This window comes from Nelumbo lutea, chromosome 4, assembly GCF_056320005.1.
Source record: "Nelumbo lutea isolate HS-2025 chromosome 4, American lotus-T2T, whole genome shotgun sequence".
Classification (NCBI taxonomy): Eukaryota; Viridiplantae; Streptophyta; class Magnoliopsida; order Proteales; family Nelumbonaceae; genus Nelumbo; species Nelumbo lutea.
Window position 1 is genome coordinate 28,974,516 of NC_142687.1, and position 16,939 is coordinate 28,991,454.

General features: G+C 40.6%; 1 protein-coding gene across 1 annotated transcript in view; it reads right to left on the reverse strand.

Moving 5' to 3' along the window:
* LOC148854865 (zinc transporter) overlaps positions 1-16,939 on the reverse strand; it is a 41,992-nt gene that overhangs the window by 22,180 nt on the left and 2,873 nt on the right. The window contains exons 4-8 of the mRNA XM_088985652.1: positions 8,771-8,855; positions 7,709-7,787; positions 7,398-7,528; positions 7,181-7,267; positions 6,921-7,033 (exon numbers count right to left, since the gene is read on the reverse strand). Coding sequence (XP_088841778.1) covers positions 6,921-7,033; positions 7,181-7,267; positions 7,398-7,528; positions 7,709-7,787; positions 8,771-8,855 — 495 coding nt within the window. The remainder of the gene's footprint in view (positions 1-6,920; positions 7,034-7,180; positions 7,268-7,397; positions 7,529-7,708; positions 7,788-8,770; positions 8,856-16,939) is intronic.

Below are 16,939 nucleotides of genomic sequence, written 5' to 3' on the forward strand. Positions count from 1 at the left end.
AGTTCCTTTACAAACAGCATGCCCATAAGTAGATCTTACTTGGGTCAGGCTCAAAGCCTCTGTAGAGAACATCGATGTGGGCCCCACAGCTGTGGTCCCACACTCTGTCCGTAGGGTAGAATGTAACTAGTCACAGCTATGGTCGATTTATGATTCTGTTATTCTAGTTGTTATTTACTTTTCAGTTTCATATTGTTATGTGTTATGATGTAAACACCAAGGGCAGATGTGTCCTTTCATGTAACTAGCATAACATATAAATATTAAATCAAAGTGGCGGCGGCAGAATATTGAGATTCTGTTCTTCTCCTCAAAACTGTGTTCTACTGCTCTCTCACCACTCTTTCTCCCCTTCTTCTTCACTTTCTCTTCTCTTCGAACCTGAAGTTTCTTAGTGATCAAGACTGATAGCAGTCTTGAACAACTACATGGAATCAGGGCCAAGTTAGGGTTTCTCATGTGTGTCTAATACCAGACAACCACATGAGAATCTCTTAGGACTAGGAGCTGAAAAGGAGAAGTTCGCAGACTGATTCTTGAAGATCTCGCCAGAAGTGCTAGCAGCTGTTGGAAACTTGTTAGGGTTGCAGAGTGTTGGTGGTCAGGAAGGACCAGAGAAGACTAGGGTTCGGTTAACCCTAGAAGGCAGCGAACAATTTTTTTTCCTTGTAAGTTATTTACTTTCTAAGAGAAGTTAGATCAGAGGATAGGTTGGACCTATCTGGAGGGGAAGGCCGAACCATCCTAGGGTTTTCCCTCTACGATTCACTAGGGTTTTACAGCAAACCCTAGGCCGAACTGTCTCAACTGTGTTTCTCTCTACTCTAGGGTTTGAAAGTAATCTTGCGACAAGTCCTAGGGTTTGACTGAACCTTGAGATTTATATATACAGATTCTAGGGTTTCTTATTAACCCTACTGCAAGTCTATATATACAGTACTGAGTGGATTGTGCAACTGAATTGTTCACTTTAAGGACTGATTAAAACCCTAACTCTCCCAAACATATCAGACCTCTTTTAAGCTGTTTTTCAAAGTCCTAAGGGGTCAGAGCTCTACGGACAGCTATTATTGTGTTGGCTAGTTGGTTTCAGATCAGAATTATCCCAGTTTTGTGCACATACACTGTGAAGACAGATCAGACCCATACTGTTTTTTTATTGTGATTGGTAATCCAAGTGCTGTTTTGAGACTTGACAGAAATGGAGTTTAAAAATCAGGCAGAAGGCGGCCTTGGGAACATCAGTTATGGTAATGTTTCTGAGATGGGTGGTCAGATTACGACTGTTAAGTTTGATGGATCAAACTATTTGGAATGGACCCAATCAGCCATGATGGCTATTGGTGGAAGAGGTAAATTAGGGTACCTCTTGGGAGATATGAAGGAATCTCCCAAGGGAGACCCAACATATACCAAGTGGGTTCAAGAAAACTACTTGGTTATGACATGGCTGTGTAATTCTATGCAGCCTCATATTAGCCGGAATTATTTGTGGGCAAAGACAGCTAAGGATATGGGATGTTATGAAAGAAACTTATTCCCAACCCCTTAATGTTGCCAAAGCATATGAACTGAAATGTGAAGTGAAGAATCTTAAACAAGGAGAGAGACCGGTTTCAGTATATTTCTCTACCTTGCAGTCCCTATGGCGTGAGATTGATCACTTAGAGACTCTTGAGTGGGAGAGTCCCAAAGATGCACAGATATATAGAAAGTAGGTTGAGACAAACCGGGTATTTGAGTTTCTAGCGGGCCTAATTCAGAGTATAATATTGTATGGCAACAGATTTTGACTAGAGACAGTGTGACTCTCTCTCAGGCATACTCATTTGTACACAGTGAAGAGACCAGAATGAAGGTTATGATGCAACCTCAGCCCCCCACACCAGCCTTTGTAGCGGTCACACCCAAATCAGGGGGTGATTCAGAGAAGGACAGGAGGAAGGAAGACAAGAAGGATGTGGTATATGAACATTGTAAGAAGCCCAAACATACAAAAGAGACATGCTGGAAACTGCACCCTCACTTGGTTCCTGCAAAGTTGAGAAGCAAGAAGGGCACTGCTCATGTAGCCGTGAACACTGATTCAACATCCTCATCTGGCACAAAAGGAACATCTTTAGAGACCTTAGCAGCAATTCGGGCTGCCCTAATACAGTTAGAAAAGGAAGTTGGAAATTCAGCACAGCCACCGCAGTCTTCATCAGCACCTGCCACATCTGCCTTCGCACATTCAGGTACTCGAGCTTCAGCCTATCATGCCTCAGCCCCAGGTACTACTGAACCTTGTTGGGTAATAGACTCAGGTGCATCTGATCACATGATTAGCTTGCCTTCACTATTTACTACTTACCATTTGTCTTCTGGTAGGGATAAAGTATCTAATGCTGATGGCTCCCTGGTTCCTATTTCTGGAAATGGTGACATCAAGTTATCAGATACTATCTCCTTGTCATCTGTCTTGCATGCTCCTAAGCTTGATGCTAACCTTCTTTCAGTCAGTAGTATTACCAAGCATATGAACTGCTCAGTAACCTTCTTTCCTGACCGATGTGTTTTTCAGGACTTGGAGACGAAGAAAGTGATTGGAACTGGCCGTAAGACGAATGGGATCTATCTGCTCAGGGAGAGGTTCCATTAGGGAGAGTCAGTTGAGAAGATGTCTTTTGTTTCTCAAAGTGTGAGTCCGGTTATGCTTTGGCATAACCGATTAGGTCATTTGTCTTTTTGGTCTTTACAGAGTCTGCTTCCTGCTTTATTTGAGTCTATTGAGTTGTCTCAGTTACAGTGTGAAAGTTGTGAGTTTGCTAAGCATTGTAGAAAGCCTTATTTATTGAGTAATAAAAGGAGTGATAATTCTTTTTATTGTGCATACTGACGTTTGGGGGCCTTATCATATCCCTTCCATGGGTGGGTACAGATATTTCTTGTTATTTGTTGATGATCATACCCGTTTTTCTTGGGTTTTTCTCATGCGTTCACGAGATGAGGTACCTTCCCTGACCCAAAATTTTCACCAAATGATCCTAACCCAGTTTGATGCCAAGGTCAAAGTTCTCAGATTTGATAACGCAAAGGAATACTTTGCTAAATCATTGACATCTTATCTTCTTCATCACAGGGTTATCTACCAGAGCTCTTGCCCTCATACACCTCAGCAGAATGAAGTTGTCGAAAGGAAGAATAGGCACATTTTGGAAGTGGCTAGAAGTCTCATGTTTACTTCCAATGTTCCTATCCGCTTTTGGGGTGATGCTATCCTCACGGCGGTATACCTTATTAATCGGGTTCCTTCCAGGGTCCTTGATATGAGATCTCCTTTTTCCCTTCTACACCCACGTGAGGACTTGTTTTCTATTCCCCTTAAGACATTCGGTTGTACATGCTTTGTTCAACTTCTCGGACCCCATCACTCCAAGTTCGAACCCAAAGCCTCCACATGCATCTTCCTTGGTTATGCACAAACTCAAAAGGGTTATTGCTGCTATGATCCTGTTTCAGGGAGGAAGTTTGTCTCCATGGATGTCACTTTCTTTGAGGGGACACCCTATTATCCTCGGGTTTCCCCTCAGGGGGAGAGCAGTGAGAGTGGAGGTTTGAATCCTTGTCTTCAGGGGGAGAGCAGTGAGAGTGGAGCAGCCCCTTTACTTATTCCATTGGGTGATGAGAGCTGCAATGGTGGGGGTAGTCAGAGGGATCAGGAGTTGAGGGAGAGCTGCGATGGTGAGGGTGGTCAGAGGGATCAGGAGTTGAGGGTCTATCACAGGCGGTGCAGGCAGGTTGATCCTGATCATCAGCAATCCAGACTAGCTCCAATCTCACCTCCAGCTCCAAGTCTAGGTACTACAGTCCCAGTCATTTCACCTCCTACAGATGATCTTGACCTTCCGATTGCAGTCCGTAAAGGGAAACGACACTGTACCACATCTACAGCCCACTGTATTTCCCATTTTTTATCCTATGATCGCCTATCTCCTACCTACAGGTCCTACCTTAGCTCCATTTCCAATGTCCCTATTCCAAGAACAGTGCAAGAAGCCCTATCCGTCCCGGAATGGAAAGATGCAATGCAAGCTGATATGGATGCCCTGTTGAAAAACAACACCTGGGAGGTAGTTGATCTTCCCAAAGGAAAGAAACCAGTTGGATGCAGATGGGTATTTACAGTGAAGCATAATGTAGATGGATCTATTGAGAGGTATAAAGCTCGGTTAGTTGCGAGAGGGTTTACATAGACTTATGGCATAGATTATTTGAAGACCTTTGCACCGGTAGCCAAGATGACCACTATTCGAGTCCTATTATCCCTTGCAGCAAGTCACACTTGGCCTTTGTACCAAATGGACGTGAAAAATGTCTTTCTGAATGGAGATCTGCAGGAAGAGGTTTACATGCGTTTGCCTCCTGGATTCTATAATGCAGAGATAGGTAAGAAGGTTTGCCGGCTCAACAAAGCTTTGTATGGTTTGAAACAGTCACCTAGGGCTTGGTTCGATAGATTCAGACTAGCCCTTGTGAAGTTTGGTTATGTACAGGCCCAATCAGATCATACCCTATTCATCAAGAGGGTGGAGTCCTCCTTGACACTACTGGCAGTATATGTTGATGATATTGTGGTCACAGGGAATGATAGCCATGAGATTGAGTCCCTTAAACAGCTCCTTCATCAAGAATTTGAGATGAAAGACCTTGGTGTACTCCGGTATTTTTTGGGTATTGAGGTTGCTAGATCCAAACAGGGGATCTTTATCTCTCAGAGGAAATATGTCCTAGACTTGTTGGCAGAAACTGGAAAGTTAGGTGTCAAGCCTGCAGATACACTAATTGAACAGAACCAAAGGATTAGTGTCGAGAGTGGAGAGCTTCTTGAAGACAAAGTTATGTTCCAACAAATGGTAGGAAAGCTCCTATATCTCTGTCTCACTCGGCCAGATATTACTTATGTTGTTAGTGTTGTCAGCCAGTACATGCATCCTCCTAGAACCACATATCTTCTTGCAGCAGAAAGAATCTTAGCCTACTTGAAGAGATGCCCGGGTAAGGGTATACTGTTCAGGAACAACAACCACATGAAGGTGGAGGTTCATACAGATGCTAATTGGGCTGGGAGTGTTGATGACAGAAGGTCTACCTCAGGATATTGTGCCCTTGTAGGAGGAAACCTTGTTTCTTGGAGAAGTAAGAAACAAAGTGTTGTCTCCTGGTCAAGTGTTGAAGCAGAATACAGGTCCATGGCCAACAGAGTGGCTGAAATCCTATGGCTAAGATCTCTACTTCAGGAGTTGGGCATTGAGTATGAGAAGCCCTTGATGTAGTATTGTGATAATCAAGTAGCCATTAATATAGCACATAATCCAGTGCAGCATGACAGGACCAAACACATTGAAGCTGACCGGCATTTTGTACGAGAGAGGGTCTCATCTCAAGAAGTATGCCTCCCTTACATCACATCCAGTATGCAACTAGCGGACATCCTCACTAAAGCCGTATCAAGAAAGAAGCTAGAAGCAGATCTATCCAAGTTGGGAATGATAAACATCTACTCCCAACTTGAGGAGGAGTGTAGAGAACATTGATGTGGGCCCCACAGCTGTGGTCCCACTCTGTCTGTAGGGTAGAATGTATCTAGTCACAGCTGTGGTCGATTTATGATTCTGTTATTCTAGTTGTTATTTACTTTTCAGTTTTATATTGTTATGTGTTATGAAGTAAACACCAAGGGCAGATGTATCCTTTCATGTAACTAGCATAACATATAAATATTAAATCAAAGTGGCGGCGGTAGAATATTGAGACTCTGTTCTTCTCCTCAAAACTGTGTTCTACTGCTCTCTCACCACTCTTTCTCCCCTTCTTCACTTTCTCTTCTCTTCGAACCTGAAGTTTCTTAGTGATCAAGACTGATAGCAGTCTTGAACAACTACAGCCTCAAACCAAACACAACTAACATAACAATTTTTTGACAGGATGGGAGGGCATTTTGCAATAGATCATGAGGATTTAATTATCACTGTCCATAAAAGAACTACAATATACTATTTTGTCAATTTTAAGGTAACAAAATTTTAGTATAAATTACAAAGTAAAATACTCATACCATTTGTCGGGTACACCAATTGTTTTTATCTTTACAGCTAGGCAATTTTCTTTAGAAACTTCAGGAGCATTATTCAAGCCATCCCACTTTTACCATTCCTAGTCATCATTCAAACTAAAGCTCTTAGTGTACTTTTGTGAAATACTTATTAGGATCAATCCTAAGGCTATATTTGGTTTGATAGAAAAGAAGAGGAAACAGAAAGTCAAGCCCTCAACTTTCTTTTTCTGTCTTATTTTCTATTAAACCAAACATAGCCTAAAGGATGGCCCTAACCTTTCCCCAAATTTGGCAACTTTTCCAATATTTGCAAACCTTAAATGTTGACAAAAATATCAAAATTTGAACCTTATGCACCCTATATCTTCAGTTTTCTAGAGAAGTAAACAATCTAGGAAAAACTGTGAAGGTGCTCAACAATATGCTTGAGTCAAGGATTTGATGTTTTGTATATCACACTGAAAGAACCATTCAGTTACTGATTGGTTATATCTTAATGAGTTCTAAATGGATGATTATTGGAAGGAGGCACCATTGAATTGTTGTATTTTCTAAGGATTCATAATTCAACAGAGGATATTGCTTTATTAGTGTGGACTTTGGAATGGTGGAAAACAGGATATTCATGCAACTGACCTTAAATGGCTGAGAAGACTTTATTAAATTCAGTTGAGTAAAGAGGTCATGCAAAAATATTCTTTTCACCTATTCTCTTTCTCCCCTCTTCTCATTTTTAAAGTGTGGGGTAGAATCAGAAAAATGATAGCAGGTTCATAAAATGCCAGTAGCTAAAGAAAATTGTAAGAGAAACATAGTAAGGTACCTCTCCTCAGCAACGCTGTCAACATAGAATATTAAGACAACTCCAAAAAGAATGGTGCTCAAATAAGCCCATGTAGAAAATGGCAAATTTATGCTGCTACCAGAAGCAGAGCCCTGAAGTTACTCCAAGAAAATAGCAAATGGCAAGCAACCAATTGTCAACCAACAAAGAACTGAATAAAAGGAAGATTCTCATAGCTACTCTAAGTTTTAACTAACAAATTTATAATCTAATAGTAGAAGTTATAGAGATAAACTTACTAATATCATGTCCCACATGGCCAAAGGAAAAAGAAAGCATGTTGCAGAAGTAATAGTTATTGCATGTAGTCGCCTTTTTAGCTGATTCTGTAAGAAACCATGGCCATATCAGATACTTCAGATACCTAATTGCTAGATGTTACCCTTCAGGTAAAATGAGCTAAAATGGAAATACTGGCTACCAGGCATGCAGAACCACATAAGTATATAACAATACCTTGAGTGAGACACGTCTTGCGATCACCCTTCTCAATGCTGATAAAATTCCAGCAATTATAGGAATTATCATTTGCTTCATCCCTAACACTTCCTCTGCTTTAGCCTCCGTGTCAATGTTGTCTTTAAAAGGTATTTTCTGGTTAAGTTCATCAGTAAACTAGGCATGAACAATCATCACCAAGCTGTTTTAACAGATATAGAGAGTGATGATGTTTCCACCACAAGGACAAAAATTAAAAAACAAAATGATATCTAGGCCCTATCTGCTATCTCTTTACATATCTAAGCATCACAAAAGACAAAGGATATAGAATGGTGAATATGTGGTCATAGCCCACCCTTGAGATAAGAAGTAGAATGATGCCATCATTGCAATGAGTCCACCGACCTGGTACAACATAACCACCATAATTAATTTAATGAGAAAATAAATATATTTTTAGTGTCAGTGTCATGGAAACTAAAGGATCAATAATAGACATCATAAATCCAATGTTGTCAAAATCCTACGATTCACGATTTGAATCATGAATCCCAAGGGTTTTGATTCAAATCTTATGTCTGAATCCTTTTCTGCAAAAATATTACAATTTTATTTTGAATCCTACGATTTGATTCATAAATCTTACAATCTATATGATTTCTACAATTCACTGCAATTCAAATAAACTCAATTAAGAATTAGTTATCTACTTTGCTTACTTCTTTCTTGTTTATATACAATTTTGCCAAAGGGAGACTTTTTTAAAGTCCTTACTAGAAAACTATTTATTTACATTATTTAAGACAAGAGATAGAGTTTATTTTCTATCATATGTAGGTTAAAGAGCCATTGTATGGAAGGTTCAAAAAATCGTTACGTATCAGCCCGTATCGGCCGATACATATCATACTGGGAGCACCCTGAACACCCCAACAGAGGGTGTATCGGGGTTTTGACCAGTTCTGGGGGTGGAAGAAAATAGAAATAATGTATTTAATTTTAAATACTGTATTTAATTTTTTGACAAGTTTGTAAAAAATAGAAATAATCTTACAATTCATGATTCAACTTTCCCTACAATTTACGATACGATTACGATTTTCAAAACATTGCAGAAACCAGTAAAGTCATATAAAAGGTATAATAATAATTTATTAATAGAGACAAATCATGTAAAAACCAGTAATTGGATGCATTTGCAATTCAACCATGTCAAATGCATTTTCATATCCAAATGCCATGAATTCGTTCTTCCCAAAATTTTATGTTATAAAACTAGCAATAGGCTGTTCAAGCATTTCTAGCATGCAGATGCTAGCATAAATGACAATGAGCAAATACATCAACTAAAAAACATTAGATTAGTAGAACATATGCAACAAGTGCACCTTTTTCCAAATGTTGCCCCTCCGTCCATAGAGTACTGCAGATAAAACGCCAAGAACAGCACCAGCATACTCAGCCATTATGGCTCTGAGATTAATGAGAAACAGAATCAATGACAGCTAAGAATAGAAGTCCATACTTGAAAGAATAACTTTGAATAAATATGGATTCATTTGGTTGACTGCAAAGAAATAGGACAAGGACCGTATGATATGATATGATTGGAGTACATGGACAAGGGTTCCAAAACCAATATTTTTCTCACAATCCTTTTTTGTTCTGTTTTTTTCCTGGTTCGAGAGAGGGATTGGAGGGTCTTAAACACAACAAACACAGTTTATAAATGAAACTAATTCCAAATGATAATTCTTTGAATAAATGGTCAAATAAATGTAACCAAAAAATAAACTTCATCATGTTGCCACTTTCCCTAAAGGGTTTTCTTGTTTCCAAATTTTAGAAACTATGAACACCATGTGCATCTTTTTGTAAATATAAAGAAGATTTAATGAGCATTCACCATCTATAGACTTGCAAAAATCATAGAGAGAATCCAAAGTTACATAAACTTGGTTTTGTTTCTTCTTTGCACTTTATATAATTATGCACCACTCAGCATCAATGCATCATTAGTGATGTCAATTGTAAAAAAATGTTTTCAGAACCTCAAAGTGACAATTCTCACCAAAACTAAAAAAATTATATCATAAAAAACCTTTCACCGCCAGGACCAGTCAAGCACGGAGAAGGAACCACTCCTTGAAGTTGAACCTTGTTACCTCATCTCATACTACCCTAGGTAAAATTTTCACAACATTGTTGGTGAAAATTATCCTTCAACCTATATTACAAACTCTTGAAGATTCTACTAGTAATTACTAATTACAACTAATACAACACGATTGAGAAGAAGCCACTCCAATATGTGCTCCTAGGTTTACAATGTCTTTCTTTACTAGCTAGCCTAGGTTCAGAGACTAGTATGTGCATGATCCACTTTCTTTCTCCATTCTCCAATGCAAACAAGCAATATGCTTAGAGTTTTAATATAAATGAAACAGAACGAACAGAAAATAATGCTCATAAGAAAAAAGAAAAAAATCTCAACAATAAACCAAGAAAGTGCAAATACAATTATATTTTACATGAATATATAAAGGTCCTTCTCTAGTTCTCTTATAAGTAAGCAACCAATCTCCCCACCGTTTTTATCTTCCATCTTTTAAATAGGTAATGGCCATTTTTTTTTATGAATAATAATAAATTTGTTGATTCAGATGCAAATTTAGATTGAGTTCATACATCATCCAAGTGAGAGGCGCGAGCTGCAGCCCCTCCTTGAACCTTACAAGTAAACTAGGAAAGAAAAACAAGAGTCACAACTGAGCCCAAAATAATTCTTCCCCATTTACCCCTTGCTTAGCTAACATATCTGACAAAGTATTTGTAGATCTCCCCACCCACTATACAGTGACCAACATATTCCCTGTCAACCAACTGAATTTCTTCATTTCATTCTTGTATCGCCACATAGCCTCTTTTGAATTTTTCAACCAACCCACCACCACTTTGGAGTCCCCCTCAATTATTAGTTGTTGTACCCTCAGCTGGTTTGCAAATTGCACCCCTTGTACAGCAGCTAAAATTTCTGCCCTGATGGAGTTCCCAAATCCCAAGGGACCTGAGTAAAGCAACAAAATCTCTCCCTTCGCATTTCTCAAAGCACCCCCCATTCCGGACAAACCTGGACTACCCATGCTACTTCCATCAAAGTTCAACTTTAGTGAGCCTTTGGATGGAGGAGACTAGCTTGTAATTGATTTGTCCTTTAGAAATGAACACCTCACTACTGCTGACCAATTTCTCCAAAGGTCATTAAAGGAGAATTGATGAAAGATTTCCAAGGTCTTCAGCCAATGTATTGCCCTATTCAACACACAGTCTTTCAAATCTTGGCTGCTCCTTTCCTTTTCTTGAAAGATTCTAAGATTTCTGTCTTCCCAAAGAGTCCAAATCAAAGCAGCACGAGCACATCTCCACATAATTCTCCCTATTTTTGTAGGCCAATAAAAGGTAGAATGGTTGATGAGCATGTGAACTTCTGCTGGTAGACTCCAACTACCCCCAAACAACGAGAGTAGTCACGCCCAAAGGTCTGCGGAAAAGGGACAAGATATTAATAGATGGTAACAATCCTTATCGTGAGCTCTACAGAGGATACACCAATTAGGAGAAATACAGAAGAAAGGTCTTCTCTTTTGTAGGTTATCTAAAGTATTTACTTTCCCATGGAATACTTCCCAACAAAATGCCATAATTTTTGGGGGAACTGGCCTACACCAAATTTCTTTTGACGTAAAGTGTTGGTGAGTAGAAAGTTGAGAGATGGACTTGAATAAACAAGCACAAGTGAAGGTTCCATTGGATCTAGGAGTCCAAACCCTCTTATCTAGCTTGGAGGGATCCAAACAAACCTAATTAAGACAACCAAGCAAAGCAGAAAGAGAACCAATTTCATCATCCCTAAGACCTCTACGAAACCCAAAATCCCAAGTAGGACCTAAGGGTGTTCCCAAAGGTGAGACAAATTTTGAGACCACTTCTTTTTTGTACAAAGAAATAGAAAATAGTGAAGTGAACAAATCCTTTAACGGTGTGTCTCCTACCCAAATATCCTCCCAAAAATGGACAGAGTTGCCTGAACAAACTTCATACGTGATAAAATTGAGGAATTGAGGAAGGGTGTTGAGAATAGCCTTCCAAGGTGCTGCTAGGTTAGCTTGCCTCGATACACCAGCATCCCATCCATTCTCTGACCTCCCATGAATGTTTCCCACCACCTCATGCCACAATCTCTGTCTTTCCAAAGGCCATCGCTACAACCATTTCCCTAACAAAGTTTGATTTTTTCTAGTTACCCTCCCAAGTCCCAAGCCCCCCTCTTCTTTACTTCTGCACACAATTTCCCAATTAACCAAGTGATCCTTTTTTTCTTGTCCCGGCTCCCATAAGAAATCTCTCATCAACTTCTCCAGTTTCCTAGCTTCCCTAACTGGTATCCTAAAAACAAACAAATAATAGGTAGGTAAGTTAGCCAAGGTAGCTCTTATTAGGGTAATTCTCCCTCCTAGAGGCTAATCTCTTCTCAAACTTTTCTATCATTGGGGTTCAAAATCTACTCTCCCTAGGATTTGCCCCTAAAGGAAGCCCTAAATATGACATAGGCCAAGCAGAAGTGGAACACTCAAGACACTCCGCAATAGCCTCGACCTCCCCTACCTCCAAAATTATACCGGCTATGCAGCTCTTTTCCAGATTTATTCTCAAATTAGAGATACTTTCAAAACCTTTTATTAGCTCCTTTAGGTTTGCTACCTTTTCGCTAAGACCTCCTTCACAAAAGATCATTAGGTCATCTGCAAACTAAAGGTGGGTGACGGGAACTTGGTGTCTCCCTATTCTCCAACCCCTAATGGCATCTTCGCTGTCAGCCTTAGTAATGATCCTACTAATCACATCAGCTACTAAGGTAAAAAGGAAGGGTGAGAGTGGATCCCCTTGCCTGACACCCCTGCAAGCTGGAAAAAAGTCCCTCACCATACCATTTACCATAATAGAGTAGTGACAAGTACTGATACACCCAAAGATCCAATTACACCACTTGTCCCCAAACTCACAGTTTTGCATAACCTCTAATACAAACTTCCAGTCCACCAAATCATAGGCCTTTTCAAGATCCATTTTACAAATGAATCCTCTCTTACTAGACCTTTTCATTTCCTCCACACACTCATTCGCAATTAAGACCTGATCTGTTATTTGTCACCCTTGAATGAAAGCCCCCTATGTTTCACTAATGACAGAAGGGAGGACTATTTTGATCCTCAATGAGAGCACTTTAGCCAGAATTTTATAGATGCTTGTCACCAAACTAATAGGCCTAAAATCTTTTGGGTGGTTGGCATCAATCTTCTTAGGTATCATGGCCAAAAAGGTGGCATTAATTCCAGGGCTTATAGTGTGATTGTCTGCAAATTCCATAAAGACTTCAACTAAATCCTCTTTCACGACGTCCCAACAGTCTTGATAAAAGCCCATTGTAAAGCCATCTGGACCCAGAGCCTTGGATCTATCCATTAGAAAGACAGCTTTCTTAATCTCTTCTTCCTCGAAATCCCTTTCCAGCCACCTTGCCACTCCATCATCAATTCTTGGCCAATCCACCCTTTCCATGACTGCTCTCTCGCTCAAGGGTCTTCTATAAATCAATTTGAAGTGGTCCACAAATTTTCTGGCTATGTCATCCTGGTTGGTAATTACCTCCTCTCCTATCTCTAGCTTGGTCACAAGATTCTTTCTTTGTCTCCCATTTGCCAAATCATGGAAGAATCTAGTGTTCCCATCGCCTTCCTTAATCCACTTATGTCTAGATTTTTGTCTCCAACTGATTTCTTCCCTCAATAACACCTCTTCCAAATCCTTTTTCAATTGTCTCCTTAACACTCTGTCCTCCTCTGTCAGCCCATTTTGAGATTCCTTTACATCTAAGTTATCTATGCGAGAAATTAGGCACAGTTTTTGCTCTTCAATTCTACCAAACTGATCTCTATTCCACTCTTTTATTTTGGCTCTCAGCCTTTTTAATTTCTTATGAAACTTGATCCCCTTCCATCTTACCCCCCTCTCCTCCTCACCCCACCATTCCTTCACTTTTTTCACAAAATCTGGATGGGTGAGCCACATATTTTCGAATCTAAAAGGTTCGAGTCCTATAGAAAATGACTCAGTACCTATTTGGATAGGACAGTGATCGGAGGTGACCCTAGGTAACGCTCTAGCAACCAAGTTTTCCAAACTATTCTCCCAAGCAAAGTTAAATAAGAATTTGTCCAGCTTCGCACACAAAGGGGTTTCCTGAAGGTTGGACCAAGTGTAACTGGCTTGCAGTAGAGGTATTTCCTTCAGTTCACATTCTTCAATAAAACCATTAAATTTCCTCATGCTTGTTGAAATTACCTATTGGGGATTACTGATTTCATCAGAGAATCTAATGACATTAAAATCCCCGCCCAGGCACCAAGGACTATCCCATAGCCCCTTGATTGCATATAGTTCCTCCCACATCTCATTCCTCTCTCTATAGGAATTAGGGCCATGAACATTGGTTAAGACCCATACACACCCATTCTCTACATTCTTACACTTAATGGAAACTGAGAATCTGCCTATCAATTCTTCCACTACTTCCACCACATCCTCCCTCCACAGTGTTACGATCCCCCCCCGAAGCTCCCCAAGAAGGAGACAAGCTCCAACCTAAACCTCTAGATCTCCAAAAACTCCTCACCCATCTCCCATCTAATTCCATCATTTTGGATTCTTGTAACAGCACAATATCGGGTTTTTCCCTTCGGAGTAGGTCTTTGATCACCCTTCTCTTTCTTGCACTCCCTAACCCTCTTACATTCTAGCTAATAATTTTCATCGAGACAAAATAGCAAAAAACCCATGAAAAGGCCATAGTCTCCCCATTTTAGGCCCTTCCTCATATCCCCTCCACCACTGAATTCTAAATCCCCCTCAATGTATGAAATTAGCCTTTCCACTTCATATCTTTTTTTCTTATTTGTTCCTCCCCCCCCCCCCCTTCCTAATACAACAATCATCCTTTTTCTTGTCTCCATCCTTTCCAGCCAATGTCTAAGAAAGAATTTTAACCTACTCACACTTATTTTGGCTACAGCATCTTTCTAAGAGTCCTTCCTTTTTTTTTCCCCCATCATTGTACAAATCAGCTCCCAAATTCTATTTGCCTCCCCCTTACTACTTCCTTCCAACACCCTCTCTCCTTCTTCCACTATCACCCTCTCTCTTGCAATCAGAACCTCTTGAATGGGAAGCTGGGATATCTGTTACAGGCATAGCAAACAAGTCAGTACCTATAAAAGAATTGACACCCATACCTGGTAGGATGGGGGTAGGACTAGAAACACTGGAATTGAAGTGCTGACAGGCGGCAAATGGTTTTAAGGCCTTTCCCTTTTTTGGACAACGTTGTGAAGTAGACGTAGTGAAAGAATCACTTCCTGACGACCTATCCACTTGGAAAACCTTTCTCTGTGTTTCCGACACTGGAATACCCACATCCATCCTCACGGTCGATTCTTGTCCCTCTCCACCAACATCCTGTAATTCATTAGACTTAGGGTCAGCTCCCTCGACGAAGGGAGGAGGAGTTTTCACAACTTTAGAACTATTTTCTTCACCATTTCTAGTCTTCCCGCCACCTACCTCTTCAGTCTCTTCCTCTAAAAACAACAGCTCTATATGCAGACTTTCTATTTCAAGTAACCCATTGTTGCTTTTCATAGACAGACTTCCCAAACTTAACGTTTCGTCTCTATCAGAATCGTCACTGCTGTTTTGTTCACACAACCAATCTTCAGACCCTGTTCTATTCAAATCACTAGGCTTCAGGTATCTCGGGTTGCGCCTATCTGGTGAAAGACGGTTCACCAGGTTGGATGGAACCCGCTGTAAAGAGCCTCGAGACTGAGAGTCTTGAGATTTTGCGCCTGATCTGTTCGATCGAAAGGAGGGATTTGGTGTAGAAGAAGATAGATGCTTAGTCTTGTCTATCAACTCATCCCTCCTCCCAGCCGCGTGCTTACTTAAAGTGTCCCTCAGCCCAACTGTCTTGTAATGGGCCTTGGGCTCAAGACTATAGGAACCCAACTTTAAGACCTTTACTTGAGTTACCTTCTCCGGCCCACCGCAAAAGGGATCCACTCGATTGGGCCCATTTTTTAATTCTTTTCGTCCCACATGACCTCTTAAAAAGTCACGCCCCCCCGTTTTAATGGTCAAGCCAGCAACCTTCGCTGTTTGAGGTTGCTTGTTCAGCCCTCTCCCTTTCGACAATGGTAAGTTTTTGTTTGTTTCCCCTTACACCACCTGCGCAAAGGATCCGCCATTTGTCATATCCTTCTCTTGCTTTCTCCAGGTTTGACCTTCCAACTGCCCCAAAACATTTTGGCTTCCCAGAACTTGTTGGCCCTTTTTAGTGAAACATTCCTTCCCATTTGAATTAACCAATCTCACAGGTCCACGTAGTGCTTCTTCTTCCTCCTACCATACGAGCCTCCTTCCACAGCCCTACTTCAATGGAGGAAGCTAACCACACAGAGACAAAGCTCCCCTCTGTTCGTACCTTTATCTTTCGTGGAATGTCTTCTAGCTTCACACCACTTAGCAGGATTGCTACTGAGTAAAGATCACCCCAGAAAGCTCCTTTCAAGATTCCTCCACACAATACAGCTATAGACTCTGTTATTTCTTGTTTCCATAGATGAAATGGCAAGCCTATTACACGCACCACCACACCATCTTCGACAAAAAAATCCTTGGCGTTGGATGTTGGATTCCATTTAAAGACTGTGAATGATCCGAAATCAGCCTGAACATTGATAGCTGATATTTCCAAGTCATTCTCTATTGGATCTAGGATGGCTTTACAACTATCGAAGGGGGTTACTATGAAGACACTCTTCAGCTTCAACCTGGTTGCCAGTAAATCAGCTACCCTCCTCCAATCATTAACCTTTTCCTTGGCTTGTATCACAAACTTACTATCCCACTCCTCTCTCTCTAGACCTCCCACCATTCTGCATTGGCCTTTTGTTTTTGCCATGACCACTGGCCCTTGTTCTACCCTGCTGTTGCTGAGATATGCCTTCTCCTCCCTTATGGAGGCCTTTTTATCATTTGCTACTCTTTGGACTAAGAACTCTTTGAGCAACCAGTCAACTTCCCCCCAACCTTGGTTTTGTTTTCCTGCTAGTAGACACACCAGTTGCCTTCGTCCCTTACCAAAAAACTCAGCCAAAGCTAAGAAGAAACCTTTTCTATTCCTCTTACATTCAACAACATATCTTCCCCCTTCTAATGTACTAAAATCCTGCCAATTTATTTGCTTACCTTTTGAACAGGCTCCAGCTATGAACTCTCTTAGCCACTCGATCACTTCTAATCCTTCTAGCAATATTGTACCCTTTTTCGCTTACCTTCCCCTTGATTCTCATCTCTTCGAACATGAGATTTTTTTGTTTCTATCTTCAAGGATCTCCTCCACTGACCTGCCTGCACGAACTCCATTTCCCGGATGATGATGA